The 16480-nt window shown below is 40.0% G+C and overlaps 2 protein-coding genes across 5 annotated transcripts; both read right to left on the bottom strand.

Moving 5' to 3' along the window:
- Positions 1-1631: 1631 nt before the first annotated feature.
- Positions 1632-12170, bottom strand: tmem196 (transmembrane protein 196). Of its 4 annotated transcripts, none has more exons than XM_078268375.1 (5): positions 9625-12170; positions 7398-7454; positions 3586-3721; positions 2678-2796; positions 1632-2507 (listed from the first exon to the last, which is right to left on the bottom strand). In XM_078268375.1, the coding sequence occupies exons 1-5, from the start codon at positions 9787-9789 to the stop codon at positions 2436-2438; spliced, it is 549 nt and encodes a 182-aa protein (XP_078124501.1). In that variant the 5' UTR covers positions 9790-12170; the 3' UTR covers positions 1632-2435. The 4 variants fall into 4 exon arrangements, with proteins under 4 accessions (XP_078124501.1, XP_078124505.1, XP_078124504.1 ...); XM_078268379.1 differs by lacking the exons at positions 7398-7454; positions 9625-12170 and adding exons at positions 3821-3861; positions 3968-5768 and having other exon boundaries at positions 1634-2507; XM_078268376.1 differs by lacking the exon at positions 9625-12170 and adding an exon at positions 7888-8125 and having other exon boundaries at positions 1636-2507.
- Positions 12171-13242: 1072 nt separating this feature from the next.
- On the bottom strand, positions 13243-15496 carry LOC144528974 (4-galactosyl-N-acetylglucosaminide 3-alpha-L-fucosyltransferase 9-like). The gene is made up of 2 exons (XM_078267881.1): positions 15348-15496; positions 13243-14859 (listed from the first exon to the last, which is right to left on the bottom strand). Exon 2 carries the CDS (start codon positions 14850-14852, stop codon positions 13785-13787), a length of 1068 nt encoding a protein of 355 aa, XP_078124007.1. The 5' UTR covers positions 14853-14859; positions 15348-15496; the 3' UTR covers positions 13243-13784.
- Positions 15497-16480: the final 984 nt, after the last annotated feature.

Genomic DNA, 16480 nt, shown 5'->3' with positions numbered 1-16480 from the left:
TTACGTATATAAACATAAAGACGTTGACTCAATGATGAAAAATAATGCATGTAATAATGATTACATTTTGGATTTACTGTTTTACTGTATTTCAAAAAAATAAAGTAAGCAAACCCTTGATAGTACCAGAAAATGTGTATAACTTGTCTGATGTACGTGTATGAAAAGACCTGTAAAATATGAACTCATAAACATGTAGCTGCATTTAAATGCTGTATGTCGTTGTAGTAGTAACTATAACGATACATTTTGGACCCTTTTTTATTTGCATGTCAAATTTTAATCTACCTATAATCTAATCTGTGAGACATGTGGCTGCATTTAAATGTTGTAAAGTAGAAGTACTCAAGTAAATAGTACCAAACATTGTTCCCACCCAGCCAATAGGGCAACGTGGACAACTGCCTCCAGGCACCCAGAGGCCCCTGAAAGCCCCAGGTTCTCAGTATGTGTGGTATTATTTGTGGTAATGTGATTAATTGTAACTAAATCTAGATTTAAGGTCATTATTTCAGGTGATGCTGTGCTTACTTGGTACATATGATCAAATTGGGCTAAATTGTGTTTAATCAGACAGACAGTTATTCTTGAAATGAAATGCATGGGACAGTTTGATAACTGACATGAATCTTTATTTAACCCCTGAAAGGTATGCATTTCCTCACCAGCAGGCCCTTTGTTATGTAAACTGCAAGGTGTACACTGGCTACCCTGGCAAGGATGCTGTAAAGCTGCTCATCTGATAAGAGACAGTCATTGATTCTGTATCCTGTTCTCATATACGATGGCACATTAAGATCATTAGGGTGACCTGTGGTGTCAATAAGTGCAACACATGCACACACACACTCACTCACCCACGCACGCACCCACACACGCACGCACACACACACACACACACACACACACACACACACACAGTGCAGTGCAGTGCAGTGCAGGGCAGATCTGGCGCTCACTTCGGCGCCATGGCCCACTCCTCGTCAGTTTTCACAGTGATAAATTGTGACGTAGTTTCTTAGTCAGCAGACCTCCCAGTGGCTTCTGTAGCTGTGGGCCATAGTTAATACACACACACACACACACACACACACACACACACACACACACACACACACACACACACACACACACACACACACACACACACACACACACTGTGCGGTGCTTTCTGGAATAGGCACCATAATGAGGTATTGAGCAGCATGATGTTGTCAGAGCAATTGTATATCTTCATTAGAGGTCACAGCTGTGTGTCTGTCTGTGTGCATGCATGTGAGTGTATGTAATACTGTTTATTATTGCTTGAGGTGGTTTGGGAGGTGCTATAAAACAGATTCACTTCATCACTTATCTTTACGATGAGTGTGTGAATCTCGAGCAGAGCCAAAGGCATCACTGAGTTAAACTGTCGTCTCATAGGAACGCAGTGACTTCCTAAATCTTGCTCCACATTGATTATGTTGGCAGTGTGGCACACAGGTTGTTAATGTGTAATATTGCACACTTGGTTTTTAAGATTTAGTACATGAATTTATCGAAAAATAAACATTTAGTGTACAGAAAAAAATGCTGTGAGGGGGCAACTAGCTTAGTAATAACAGCAGTTGCGTACTTATAGAAAATTGCAAACATAGACACCACACACACACACGCTAATGTATTGCAATAAAAATACAGTATTACACTAAATTCTACTGAAATAATCCATGCAAGATAAACCATCACTCAGATTTGTTGTACTTTAATTGAATTCACTTTTATAAGAAGCATTTATAAAAATATCTTGGATTTATAGCTACGGCTAGATTCCTGATATACAAGCATGGCTATACAATACAGTACATTGCGCATCACTATATTTCATATCAAAGCATTCCATTATCAGACGATACAGTTTACTGTAGGCTATCTCAAGATCTGCATTCCATAAACTCATTACAAGACAGAGAGAGAGAGAATAAAGACATTGAGACTGAAAAAGCAGTAGCCCTTCAAGTGAATCAGCTGCATGCTTGGTTTGTGCTCATCACTTTGAGGCCTTTCATTGGATAACATCTATCCTTCCTGCTAATTAGTTTAAAGGTCAGATGATGTAATGCAGATGTTTGTCACCTGAATTATGGCCCAAACGGCAGCTCTCCATCCTAGCTTTGGTTTGAGTTGATCAGAGGGGATTTGAACCTGTATTTGCATAATCATTCAGAAGCAGAAACGCCTCCCTCTTGTTGTCAAAATGTCCTTTTTTTACTCCGGCGGAAGAGAATATGGGTTCCTTGGCGAGACAATTCACGCCCTGCAGTCAGGATCTTGTTATTGCATCTGCCGCAGGATGTGTAAAAAGAAGTGCGGGCTGCAATTGTCTTCTGACAGCAAGTGATACACATGAACTGCCTCTGTTTCAGTGTGTGCAAGTAACCTTTTGTGACACGTTGTCATGGTGATACTGTGGTGTGTCCGTTGTAAGATATCTGAGGAATGCCGTTACTGGAGTTGTCCAGGATCTCCTGGAAACACAAACGCACTTGATAACTTAACATCGCTGCCCAAACACAAACTTCAAAATCTTCTTAGGTCATTAAACATGCATTTTCCCCACAACTGATGGAGCTAAATGCCATACTGCTGACAAGCTGATCAATTAGAAGCTCTCTTCTGCTGTCATATCCTTCTGTACCTTCTCGGTCATCTCATGCGAATGGTGCAGTGAGTGTTCCCTCTCCAGGAACATCCTCTGCTGCTCGGAGCTAGCCAGGCGACAGGTAAGCCATGTGGATAAGGTACAGGAAGAGATTCCTAGACCAGACAGAAAAAGGGAAACCAGCTGAACAAACAATGTAAGAAGAGCGGGCTGTCATATCTTTAGTATTTTATACTTTTTTAGCCATGCTAGTGACGTCCCTTAAGAATGACAGCCTCGTTATGGTGGTTGGTCCATCATGTTGGTCCAAACTGAAAGATCTCAACAATAACTGGATGGATTGCCATGAAATGTTGTACAGACGTTCATGATCCCAAGAGGATGAATCCTAATGACTGTTGATCCCCTGAATTTTCCCTTTAGCACCACCAGCAGGGCAACGTTTTCACCTATCCATTGAAATGTCTTGAAAACTATTGGATGGATTGCTGTGAAATTTGGTACAGACGTTCATGTCATCCTCAGGTGGTGGCTTAGCTTTTCATATTCTGCAACCATCAGGTATTTTAATGTGTGTTTATTGTGTGCTACATTGGTTTATGACCAAACACATGCAAAACAAATGACATCCATTGTGCTTTATGCTAATTAGCAAATGTTAGCATACTGACAAGCATGTAGGCAATTGTTGGTCTTTGGTCTTTGTAAATTATAGTGTGGTCTAGACCTACTCTATCTGTAAAGTGTCCTGAGATAACTTCTGTTGTGATTACAATTGAATTGAATCGCATTGTCACTGTGAGCATTTTAGCACGTTGACATTAGCATTTACTCCTATATGATGATAGCATACACATGTCACATAGAGTAGACTTTAATAATGGTGTTTAGCTGTGTTGCATTTCATCACAGTGTGTTGTGTGTGTGTGTTATTTTTTGTTTACCCAGACAGGCCAGAGTCATGGCAGCCAGATGGATCGAGTGCATGGAGTCTGGTCGTTTGTTCAGCGCCCGAACAAACTGGAAGTTTAGGATCCCACCAATCAGACCACAAATACAGCATGCCGAAAATAAGATCATCTGAGGGACAGAGGCAGAGAAAGTTAATGCAGACTGCAGAATTTATATCTTATCAACAAAACTGTAAACAAAATGTGATGAGATGGGAGATATACTAACTACTACTGAGCTTCCATATGCTGTTTTGGAGGACGGTTGCTCTGTCAAAAATAAATTTCATTTCCTATTAGAAAATTGGATTGCTCCTGAAAACACTGTCTCTTCAAGAAATATTGCACGGCTTGTAAATAAGCTTGCATCACTTACTTGTTTTTGTGCTTGTCTTTGTGTCAGATTTATGTGTTAGAAGGTTGGTTCCTTTCAAACAATCTTTATAGATTACCTCCTTAGAATAGTAAAGCAGCTGGAAAACTCAAACAGAGTATAAGAATCAAATTTTTTTTCCCAGCAGGATCTGATTGGAAAAGACTGCAGTTCTGTTACTTTGCAATGTGAATAATACAATCCAATCAATTCAATACTACTCTCTGTTTATTGTGCATGCACGTGCACATATGTGTATTGTGTCTGGAGTTCAGGTTATTTTTCATTACTCCCAGAACAGATGCCTTTAGTGCCTTTAACCACATGGAAAAGGGCTTCTCCAATTTCAGTCATTAACCGGTGAAGTGTGGAAAGCGGCTGGCAGGACTCCGGAGCCAAACCAACCTAATGCAATCATCATCCCGCAGGCAAACAATGAGAAAGGGGATGGAAAGAGATGAGGAAGAAAGATAGAAAGAGTCAGAGCATCGAAGCGACCGGGGAGGATGAGATTGAACAGAGAAGGTAGATGGATGAGGGCAATGAAAAAGGGAAAGTCACGAGGATGAAAATGGCAACAGAGACACTAGGTGGGGATGGATAGGGTGAGAAAGAGAGAAAGAAAGGTTGAGAGATGTCTCGGTTACAGTGGATTGTGCTGACATTGATCCATCATCATTGCCCTCCCCGCAGGAGACGGAGAGAGAGAGAGAGAGAGAGAGAGAGAGAGAGAGAGAGAGAGAGAGATGTTATTCAGTCCAGACTGTGATGCGATTACTGAGCAGAAAGATGGGAAGAACGACAGAAAGAGAAGAGGAGAGGTGACTGCTTGTCTCCTCTGGTTTCCTTAGATGTCTTTTTCAGAGCACATGCACTGTATGCAACTGACAGGACAACACACACACACACACACACACACACACACACACACACACACACACACACAGCACCTTTAGACTTAGAAACTTCCAGGGGTAGATAATGTGTAAATAATCATGACACAGACCATTAATATATTTGGATCCTTCAGAGTGTATACTTATGAGAGTTGATGTGTGTGTATTGATATTTGATGCATGATGGGTGACAGCACATAATATTAATAAGACACTGAATAGCAACAGTATTAGTGTTCGAAATAAATTACCTTTCGAAGTGAAATACTTTTCAATACATAATAATGAATTATTATTTGGATTTCATCTTCATCACCTCTCAAAGGATATTTTACCTCACCAAATGCCAATCATCTCAGAAACTGTATGTCGGTTTTGTTTCGAGTTAGAATTTGGCATCATGTAGTCTTCAACAGAGGACACTGATAACATGAATACAGTCTATAATTAATGAATGGGCCTCAAAACTCACCAATCAGTAAGAATCCTACTTAATTTGAGCATGTTTCTTTTAGGTTAACACAACCAAGAGTTTGAGATTCAAGCAAAAACTGAGGAATATGAGAGTAAAAATAAAGGACAGGCAGAAAAACGAAATAGTATCTTCAGATTCTTCAGAATCAAATCTGAACATTCTTCAGATTTGAATTTTTGCTTCAGATTTTTCTAAAGGCACAAAATGTTCAGATATGCTTACTCACTTTTTTATTGCCAAGACTTCGATGAGAAAATCATACGGTGACCGAGAAAGTTCAACAAAAACACAAAAGCCACAACACAAATGCAAAAGCTACAACACAAACGCAAGAGCTACAACACAAATACAAAAGCCACAACACAAATACATAAGTGACAATGGAAGTGAGTGACAACGGAAGTGAGTGTGTTGTTGACAGACATAGCCAGCGGATGAGCAGGAGGAAAGTTCGTGTATGTTTGAAAAGTAAGTGAAAGATGGTTCCTTGCTAATTATAATTACTGTCGCTATGTCACAAATAAGCAATGTTGTTCAATATCTTTGTATTTTCATATATTTGTACTCTGCCATTTAGGCTACGAAAGAAAGTGTGTGTGTGTGTGTGTGTGTGTGTGTGTGTGTGTGTGTGTGTGTGTGTGTGTGTGTGTGTGTGTGTCTATTTGTAGGGTAAGACTGAGGACATGCAACAAAACCATAGACATACACACACACAGACACACACACACACACAGACACACACACACACACACACACACACACACACACACACACACACACACACTTTCCGAACCAACCGTACCGAGGGAATTTGCCACTGGGAGCTGATCAATAACCAGATAGATATGGTTAACAAGTTAAAACCACGTAACAGTGGGATATATATTTGTGTGATTTAAACAGAATCACTAAACGTGACAAACTATAGACTTTAAATGTAGCACTCGTGCGTTAAAAGACACTGGGCACCATTTAGTTAATGTTATAGCTGTAGCTTGGTAGCCTAAATGGCAGAGTACATACATATGAAAATAAAAAAGATATTGAACAACATTGCTTATTTGTGACAATCACATAGCGACAGTAATCATAATTAGCAAGGAACCATCTTTCACTTACTTCTCAAACATGCAAGAACTTTACTCCTGCTCATCCGCCAGCTACGTCTGTCAACAACACACTCACTTCCGTTGTCACTTATGTATTTGTGTTGCGGCTTTTGCGTTTGTGTTGTAGCTTTTGCGTTTGTGTTGTAGCTTTTGCATTTGTGTTGTGGCTTTTGTGTTTGTGTTGTAGCTTTTGAATTTGTGTTGAACCGTCTCGGTCACCGTAAGATCAATAGCACACTCGTCTGTTAAATATGAAGCTACAGCCAGCGGGCGCTCATCTTATCTTAGTATATAGATACATTATACCTCAGGGTTATGTGCTGGACTATTTCTTGGCTGGGGACCAGTTGCCAGGCAACCAGCAGAGACTCCAGGAAGTTACTCACCCAGACCAAGAAATAGTTGGGCACATACTACACATATGGTTTTTGCCAGATTAAACAAAATATAGTCTCGCATTACCAGACCTTTCTCCACAGCGCTGCGGAGGAGGGTCTGGCTAGTCCGCACAGCATTCCGGGATGGGATAAAAATGTGCTCTGGTTTATTGGCATTTCTTTAAAGCAATGACAATCGTTATGGGCGGTGCTAAGCGCTGGACAGAGCCAAGCTGCCGCTGCAATATAGTCTCGGGAAGGAACGTGTACGTTCAAAGGTTGTTTTAGTCGTGCTAAGCTAAACTAACTGGCTGCTAGCTGTAGCTTCATGTTTACTGTACAAATATGAGACGTATTTGGATCTTCTCATCTAACCCTTGCCAAAGGAAAAAAACGTATTCCTAAAAATGTCTAATTATTCCTTTAAAAAAACTTTGAATCTTCCCATGTGTCATATTACTGGATGCTGTTTGCTGCAGCAGGAACATGCTGTTTAAAAAGAGACCACAATCTAATCCATCAGAAAGGACAACAAAAGAGGCCACTGGGAAATGAAACAGCTAAATATATACTTACAATAAGACCTGTCCTCTTGCGAGCACACAGCACTCCACACATCCCACAGACCAGAAACTGGAAAGAGAGAGAGAACAGAATGAGTCAATGAGCAGTTTCAGAAGTTGTAGTCTCAAGATAATTACTGGTTAAGAAACAATATGAAACTAAACTATTGGTATCACTCCATCCTCCCCGTCTTGACAACAGGAAAGGGAGAATGTATTATTTACACTTGGCTATGCAGATGCAACTTTCTCCCTCTAAAAATAGTGTGTTATTGTGGGCTTCGAGCAAGAAGGCACATTGTCCTGGATGTCAATGATTCAGACTGAACTGGAACAGCGCACTGGTGTATTACAGACGTCATCCCTTGGCTTCCTCTCATTTTCAGTCTAACGGTAAACCGTTGTAGTCTTGAATTATTTTATTTTTTTTATTTGAAAGCAACTTAAAATCACTCTGCTTTCAGTTAAAGTTAAAAGTTTTGAATAAATCAAGGTCTACTTACTAGATTTCTTTCAGAGCTTTCAGTCCTATCTTGTGGCCTTCATCAGTGGACACAGTTTGCTAAGTTGACAGCTCTGGAAAAAAAATCCACTTAGTTGAACTTAACTAAAAAATTCTTGTGTGTCAAGTTACTTTCAGTTAGTTTTCTAAATTGTATTGTAAATTAACAAATTAAATGTGAATTTGAGTTTCTCTGTTTCACTTTAAAAATGTTTTTATTATTCCAGTAATCACAGATTTAAAAAAAAAGTCCTTTCATTTGTATCTGTGACATTTGTAGATATAATACAATACACTGTGTCTGAATTTTAAGCTTTTATCTGCCTTTAAGGCAAACTTTTAAGGACTGATTGGTTTGAAAGGAGATTGGGGCTTTTGATTTAGAAATGACACACTCAAAAATGAAAGAAGACCAAGTCAAGAATGTAACAGATGACCTTTCAGTTAACAAGGGGTTGCCCAATAACTTGGAACAATATTAATATAATGAATTGAAGTAATCTCAAGAGTAAAGAAACCTGATAAATATCAGATGTGAACGAGGATCACTTCCCTGTTTCAGCAGCACACTAAATCTATAATCAAAGGTTGGACATTCAAACTGCTCTGGGGGCAGCAGTCAGTCAGTCTAAATGACTCTCAGCTCTGACAGGAGATCTTTGAGTAATCACAAGACACAGTAGCTAGCTCAGCAGGCAGCATTCAACAGCTGTGAGGTTGAATACACACGTCACATTGCATAACAGCTTTGCAGCAACTTTATGCACACACACTCTACATGCACTCACATTCAAATATACAACTTATATAACGTAATATCAGTAATTGCTGTTTTTTCACATATTTACACACCTCAGGGGTCTTGAAATACTTATGACTCATGTTGCCTAAGCTTCAGGCACTTGCAGTAATTCTCAGCAATAAGTATGTGTTCATGGTCAAGTACTGTATAAGGTCATATGTAACTGCTACTAGAAATGTCAGAAACTCAACTTATTATTGCACATCAGCAACATCAAGACAATGAGGCCAAGAGCGGCACTGTCACAGCAGGAGACTTATGCAGAGGAGTGAGCTGATTGTGCGTAAAAAAGCTTTGACTCTCCAAAGAACAGAGCAACAACTGAAGCATGAATGAATGAAACCGATGTGTAGCTCCAGAACAGAGGCATCTATAGGCCAAATGGCTGTGTGTGTCTCTCTAACATCTACAGTAATAGACAAACACATTTTGCCACATAAAAGACAAACATAACCAAAATGATTAGTCTTCACTACACCCTGGGTCTATGTACTGGGGGAGGAGCCACAACTTCCAGTTAGTGGTTAATATTATAAACAGCCACCAGTATAAACAAAAATCAATTTAATACCTTCAAAAAAAGCTTTCTACTGTGCCCTCAAATACTACAAACGTGTGTGATGTAAATAGCTTAAGTAAATGAAAGGCTTTTTAAGAAAAATGCTGATTTGTAGTGTGTTTTTTAATTGTCGAATCAAAAGGTTAGACTTATTATAGTCGTTACAGTTGTATAACCTATGTAATGAAGCATTTATGAAAATCATTTAACAGAAATTTAGCTACACAACTTTTTGAGCTAAATTCAACGGTATATGAGTAAGAAGGCTGGTAGTTCCCTTGAGTTTTAGCTGTGGCCCTAAACAACACCCCTGGAGATAGGTCCTCTCTGGAGGTAAATAAGGAAAAGTAAGGACAAAAGTTGTTCTCAGGACGTACACAGAGTCCGCTCCACACCGGGGACGCGTCGCCCTGCTGCGGCTTGTGCTGTCCCCGGACCCAGCTAATGCCCACGGCTCCCAGGACGATGCTCGCCACACCCAGGCCCACCTCCACCACGGACAGCAGGAGCAGGCTCCACAGGATCTTGCGGCTGGAGCACATCCTGCCCCGGGCATCTCTCCAGATCCAGCAGGAGGAAGCGGCAGTGGGAGGGCGAGAGAGGAGTCCGCTTCTTGGTGCTCCGAGCGCGGCGCGGCTCTACTGCTTCATACCCTGCTAAAAAGGGAGGTTATCCGAACAAGGAGGTCCAAGTAGAGTAGAAAGGTTAAGGAAAACAAAAGGAAGGAAGCTTGCTCTGCGGATGGATATTGTTTGTAAAAGAGAGAGCGCTCCGCTGAAGTACCTACGCTTGCTTAAGTGCGTTTGTGCCGCCTGGCGCTGTCCAAGGTACTTAAGCACCGCTGCAAGCGAACACACACACACACACACACACACGCACACGCACACGCACACGCACACGCACACGCACACACACACACACACACACACACACACGATGCTAGAATGTGCGCGAACGCAGACGTGCGCAATCCAGTGCCGATGCCAGGAGACCAAGAGTCGCAGCCCCAACACCAAAGCTGACAGCTCTCAGGCTCATTGTGAAGCTCATTGAAAGGACTTACAGTAATCACAGGCTCTGGATCGGTTGGATAAACAACGTGAGTTAAGGCAATTAAGTTTAACTTTCAACTACAAGGCCAATCTTCTTTACATAAAAAGGTACTAAGACCGGGATAGAAAACTAATAAAATAATGTCCATACACAGATTTTTAGGAGTAGGTTGTAATAGCTTAATAAAATACAACAAAGAATGAAAAATGATAGTGCAGTATTAGTGCAAGGTATGACCAAATAACCCAACATTTGATTTAATGAAAGCAGTCTCCAACAGAAAAAGCCTCAACTTTGAGAGTCGGAGCAGACCTCAACTTTTCTGAGAGTTTGGTGCATAGACACTTGATGTTAAAAATTATTCTTCACCAATTTGGGATGATCTCCCAGCAAGTGAAAAGGAGTCACATGCAGCTTTTACAGATCAGGAATGGCTTTTAAAAAGATTATCCCCAATAACTACACACCAAACATTAGTTGGCCTATCAGTAAATGCTTTAATTAATTTAATTAATAATTAATTCATCATGTGTAAATCATCATTAATACACATTAGTAGCCTATGTAATTCCAAACCCAGTTTTATTCTTGATTAATAAGCTCATCTATAATGTGTTTAATGATTGTATTTTCATAAATGATGGATTCACCGTACAGTAAATCCGGCGTGAAGGTCCGCTTGGTGCTGTCATTGATTAGGAGTGTTGGCACAGCCAAGGTATACTATTGTGTCAGTACTGACACTGATGATTTTAATGCTACTTAAAAAAAAAAACTATAGCCAATTTAATGCATGTCTTTGCAGAGCAGGGACTGCATGCACCTGCTGCTTTGCCTGGTTCAAAATATTGCACATAAGCTCACTCGATTTTTACTATTTTAGTCCTTGTTTTATTGGCTCTGGCCTTTTGATTGTTTTAGTGGACAGGTTTTTTTTTTGTAATTTTGGTTCTAGTTTGCTTTCAGTTACGATCATTTTGTTTCGGAGAAATACAATTGAAGATCTCTTGTAAATATGATTTTCTAATAGCGGCTACAGATATTGTAAGGCCTACAGTAGGTTAAGTACGGTGGCCGACAGGGACAAACGCCCTCCAACTTAAGAAAACACACGCAAATAGACAAAACACAAGCAAATTAAGAAAACAACTTAATTAATTTGACAACACATGCGCAGCATTCAGCAAACGCTCTGCAAATGCACACAACACAACCAAATACATAAACGCACTGCAAATATGAAACAATTCAAAAAGAAAAGCACGCAAACCCAGAAAACAAAAAACAAAAAAACGCAGCATCCAGATTACACAGCGGAAGTTCTTCAGACCTCTAGAGGGAGCAGCTAAGTGAACAGTTTGATTTTCGACCCCACGGGGAGAGAGTGCTCTGCCTTTTTATTAGAGTTGGGTATGGCTGCAGCCTGGAGAACTCCATAGACTGTATATTCAATTCATATTATTATTATTATTGTTAAAGGGATACTTCATCAATTTAGCATTAAGCTTTGTATAAGTGTGTAAGTAGCATTTTTGAATGACCGTGCTTCCCTCCCTCATGTCCCCCCTGAGAGGAGAGATCTCTATATTGTGGGTCTGGAAAAATTTATACCGATGACGCAAAAATCGTCGTTTTACGTCATCGGTATACATTTTTCCAGAGGCAATGGACTACAGCCAGTACTTCCGCATAGCCCATAGGGGGTTGGACTGTTGGCTTGATTGCCGAGGTAAAAACGAGTGTCAGCCATCTTGAATCATCGCTTAGCTTCTCAGCAGAAACAGATTTATTCATCCTGAAGGAAATTTTAGAACAACAATTATGTGCATTCAAACTACCGCACACATGTACCACCTGTATATATATATATATATATATATATATATATATATATATATATATATATATATATATATATATATATACAGGTGCACCAGTACCCTATCAGGCATTGCACATCTTATAACCATAATAGTAAGTACCACAAATATTATTTTGTACTACAACATTTTTGTTTACAAAAAGTGTAAAGCAGGTGGAAACACACATCTCTTATTATTCATTAATTTGATTGAAAGCGGCACAAATACCTGTTATACCTGTTAACTTGCAGTTTGGTAACCTGTACCTTCTGCCTGAAGGCATCAGCTCATACTCACTATACAGGACATGATTTGGGTTGTGGGTGATTTGGAGACCCTGTTTCCTTACCGCCTCTTCGAAGAGCTCCTGAAGAACTGAACTCTAAGTCATCTTAAAAAATATAGACGCTGACTTATCTTTGAGCAAACATACTCGCCCTGATGGGATGGGATTTCTTTGGTTTTATTTACATTAAGCGGCAGGTTATGCCTGTTGCACCACTTCACTACCTCCTCTATCTCCTGTTTATAGATAGCAATGTAGCAGTGGATATTTCTATAGATGTTTCTGCAATCATTTGTGTATATTATAAAAAGTAAAGGAGAGCTTACACAGCCTAGAGGGGCACCTGTACTTGTGTTCAGAATATCAGAAAGAGTATAGAGTAATCATAATGTGTGATAGGTTCTCAGTGTCTTCAGTGGTATCCAAAGCCCTTAACATAACCAAATAGCATTTACCAGTAATATAAATAATAATGGAATATTTTATTCATCCCCCCCTTCTCTGCTTTGTCCCCCCAGAGAATTTGGGCCCACCCATGAGAAAGAGAGAGACATCATGGCTTGGAAACGAGTGAAACATGGTCAAGGCCACACCCCCACCCTCCACCTTGCCCCCCCTCTCTCCTCCTCAATAGCATTTAAAGCTACAGACACAGAAATGGCACATACTAAGGAAAGCCCATTGTGGGACTGGCTCTAGTTGCTGTAATTCTGCACCAAGGCTGAATTTCAGGAAAGAGACTTCAGATACAGTATTAGGGGACCACTGCATAATATATAAAAGCATCCAAGAAGCAGCATGTCATAGGACCTTTAATAGTGACATATTGTACCGTAAGTATTTATCATCATGCCAACAATCACATCAATTAGGACATCCTGATGTTTAATGGAGGCTGTATAATCCACTGAACACACCAAAACAATGTGCATGTCGAAAAACCACCAGAGGCAACTGGCCCTTTAATGTTCACACTGAGCACATGATGACACCAGTTTGAGCATCTGGGTACAGTTCAGTATACATTACAGCTCTAAAGCTCCGGTGTTTCAATCAAAACATCTTTTTTTTTTTTTTTTACATCGTTTTAAAAACTCAAATAAACTTAAATGACAACAGCTTGTGTTTTAAAATCAGGTATAACATACTGTATATCATACATAACATATGACACCAAGATATAGTTTTAATAATTATTTCTGTTGTTGATTAACCAAACGTAAAATTAATAAAGATACATTGGGTTTTATAGACAATACAAGAGTATTTCTCTACATAACATGATTCTAATTTGTCTTTTCAATCAGTTCCGAGGAACAGTAAATCCATAACAGCATCACAGTAACAACCACTTGTACAGATCAGGTACAACTCTGTACTTGTTGGTCATGCCTACGTAATAACAGGCCTGGCAGATAGCGTATGCAAACTCATGATTCTCCTCAGTAAGATGACGTCTGGCAGTATAGAATGGCCTCCAATTAAAGTATCTCATATAAGCCGTATTATTTTGATCCAGCTTCAAGAGGAACTCAGCGAGTGTTGCGGCATCAGGAAAGTCATTTACATGTATAAAGGAAGTACCTGGGGCGAAATCCTCATAGTTACTTCTTGGTGGGCCCAAAACTATTGGCACAGTGCCTGCCGCTAGAGGTCCATTGAACGTTTCTGTGATGTAATCTCTGTGAATTGAATTCTCAAAGGAAAGGTAGAATTTGCAGCTGCTGATAGTCAGGAAATAGTTCTCACCCTTCGAGAACTCGGCAGAGGAGCTGTCATAAACATCCACCTTAATGTGTTTTACAAGCTTTCTGTAGTAGTTGTATCCCTCACCTGATTTTGTGCGGAGGTCATCGCTATCCACAATCCAACAAAGCAATCGTTCCTTCTTAGGTAGCACAAAATCTTCATCTGTGTTCTTCCTGAGAGTCAGTCGCCAGCGAACATGGATATCTGCATCCTTCCTGTAGCTCAAGGTTAAATTGAAAAGACCTTGAATGCCTGCTATCTTGCGTGTGTTGGTAGGTGAGTCTGTGTTAAACCAGATCCACCTCTGAAATTTTGCCCTAGGTGAAGTGGGAAGGTTGGAGAGGTCATCCTGGATAGCTCTGTGAAATACCAACACTCCATGAGCTCTGGAGTATAAAGATCTATCATCTGTGAGGTGGCAGCTGTCAATTTTGAAAAGCGTCTTACAGTCTTGAAAATCAAACCTTTTGTTTTCAGGCCAGAACCACAGCAGCACTACAGGCTTATCTGTGTGTTGTTTCTGTGAATGAGCCGGGGGAGGATGACATTTTGGAGATGGAAAAGAATTATAGTACATTAAAAACAGAACCATGATTCCAGCCAGTACTATAATCACTGCCAGGGTGGCTCGTAAAACAGAAGAGATTGAAGCCATGCTAAACCTGCAAGGAAAGAAGAATCCTCATGAACATAGGCAACACATTCCCTCAGCAAAGTATTGCCTGCATATTGCTGTAATGTCATTTTTTGTTGATATGAACAGAGCCAAAAGTTTAAGTCCGGTGAATTCCATGGTTGTCTGTGGCCGGCACAAGTTTTCCTACATTTTGACCAACCATGATGAGGAGTGAAAACTTTTCAAAATCAACGTTACAAAGTGCTTAGAGACTAGTCATTTAAACATCAGGTTTTTAAAACAAAGCAAATAAAAACTATTTGGTGTATAAAAACCTGTACAGTGTAGGTAAGAATAGGAAAAAGTAGGTGTCAATCATTTAAGAATTTAATAACTACATGTATAGCAGGAAAAGCCAATTGGGTGGTCATACAATTTAAAAGTTAGTTTGGATCCAAATAAGCATAATTTCTGCACTGCAAAGTGTCCCTCCACTAAAAAGTGTAAAGTAGGTGGAAAATGTGTTCAAAATACCTGCTTGTCCTTTGGAGCTGAAGGTGTGTGTGTAGATAATGTCCAAGATCCAGACTAAAGCTGCACCAGTCTGACAAGTTAAACTTGATAACATTGTTCAATGGTTCCTCCCTTCAGATGTGACATCTGACTGATGCTTCATCTGACTCATCTGCAGCATAAATACTCTGTCAGACTGGTTAGTCAAGCATTTGAAACTTTAAGATTAGACTTGAAAATTCATGTTGTTCTTGAGTGTAAAACAACTAAGATTGGTGGAATACCCATAGTTGAGCATTAAATAACTAAAGCAAACTATTACATCTACAGAGTCAAACAAATGTAAAATAACTAGTCACCTTGTCCCTATAGAGACGCAGGAATGACAACAGAGTGAGAACAGGCAGAGTTGCCTACAGAGAGCATAAGTGAAACCAGGAAATGCAGAAGTGAGAATGCTAACAACTTCCCTGTTGTGTACTTTAAATGTGTTGAAGGATACGCCAAACAACAACAATGTGGTAGTCTGTCTTGTAATACTTTCAAAATAACTGCTTGTCCCTTGGAGCTGAAGGTGTGTGTGTAGATAATGTCCAAGATCCAGACTAAAACTGCACCAGTCTGACAAGTTAAACTTGATAACATATTTCAACTGCTCCTCCTCCTCACTATCTCACCTACAGCCTAAATACTCTGTCAGACTGGTCAGTCAATCATTTGAAACTTTAAGATTAGACTTGAAAATTCATGTTGAGCAATTCAAAATCCCTCTGGGATGATGAGACAATTTTTAATTTAGTCTTTATGTGAAAGCAGCTATGTTGATCAGTACAAATATTCAAAGATGTTCTTGAGTGTAAAACAACTAAGATTAGCGGAATACCCATAGTTGAGCATTAAATAACTAAAGCAAACTATTACATCTACAGAGTCAAGGGGGCCGAGTATGGAGCCTTGCGAACGCCTTGAGTGACTGTGGCTGTGGCAGAGGTGTGGTTATGGAGAGAGATGAAGTGGGATCTGTTGGATAGGTAGGAGTGGAGCCAGCTGAGTGCAGTACCTTCGATACCAAGGTCTTTGAGTCTGGTAAGCAGGATGTTATGGCTCACAGTATCGAAGGTTGCACTCAGGTCGAGGAGGATGAGGATGTTGAG

Source organism: Sander vitreus, chromosome 14, assembly GCF_031162955.1.
Source record: "Sander vitreus isolate 19-12246 chromosome 14, sanVit1, whole genome shotgun sequence".
In the NCBI taxonomy this organism is placed as follows: domain Eukaryota; kingdom Metazoa; phylum Chordata; class Actinopteri; order Perciformes; family Percidae; genus Sander; species Sander vitreus.
This window is presented reverse-complemented; position numbering and strand designations above follow the sequence as displayed.

Coding starts and splice junctions, on each gene's coding strand:
- tmem196 (XM_078268375.1), bottom strand. CDS start 9,789: ATGTGCTCCAGCCGCAAGATCCTGTGGAGCCTGCTCCTGCTGTCCGTG. Junction 7,455..9,624: donor CGGTGTGGAGCGGACTCTGT/GTACGTCCTGAG, acceptor CTCTCTTTCCAG/TTTCTGGTCTGTGGGATGTG. Junction 2,508..2,677: donor CGCATGAGATGACCGAGAAG/GTACAGAAGGAT, acceptor TTGTGTTTCCAG/GAGATCCTGGACAACTCCAG.
- LOC144528974 (XM_078267881.1), bottom strand. CDS start 14,852: ATGGCTTCAATCTCTTCTGTTTTACGAGCCACCCTGGCAGTGATTATA.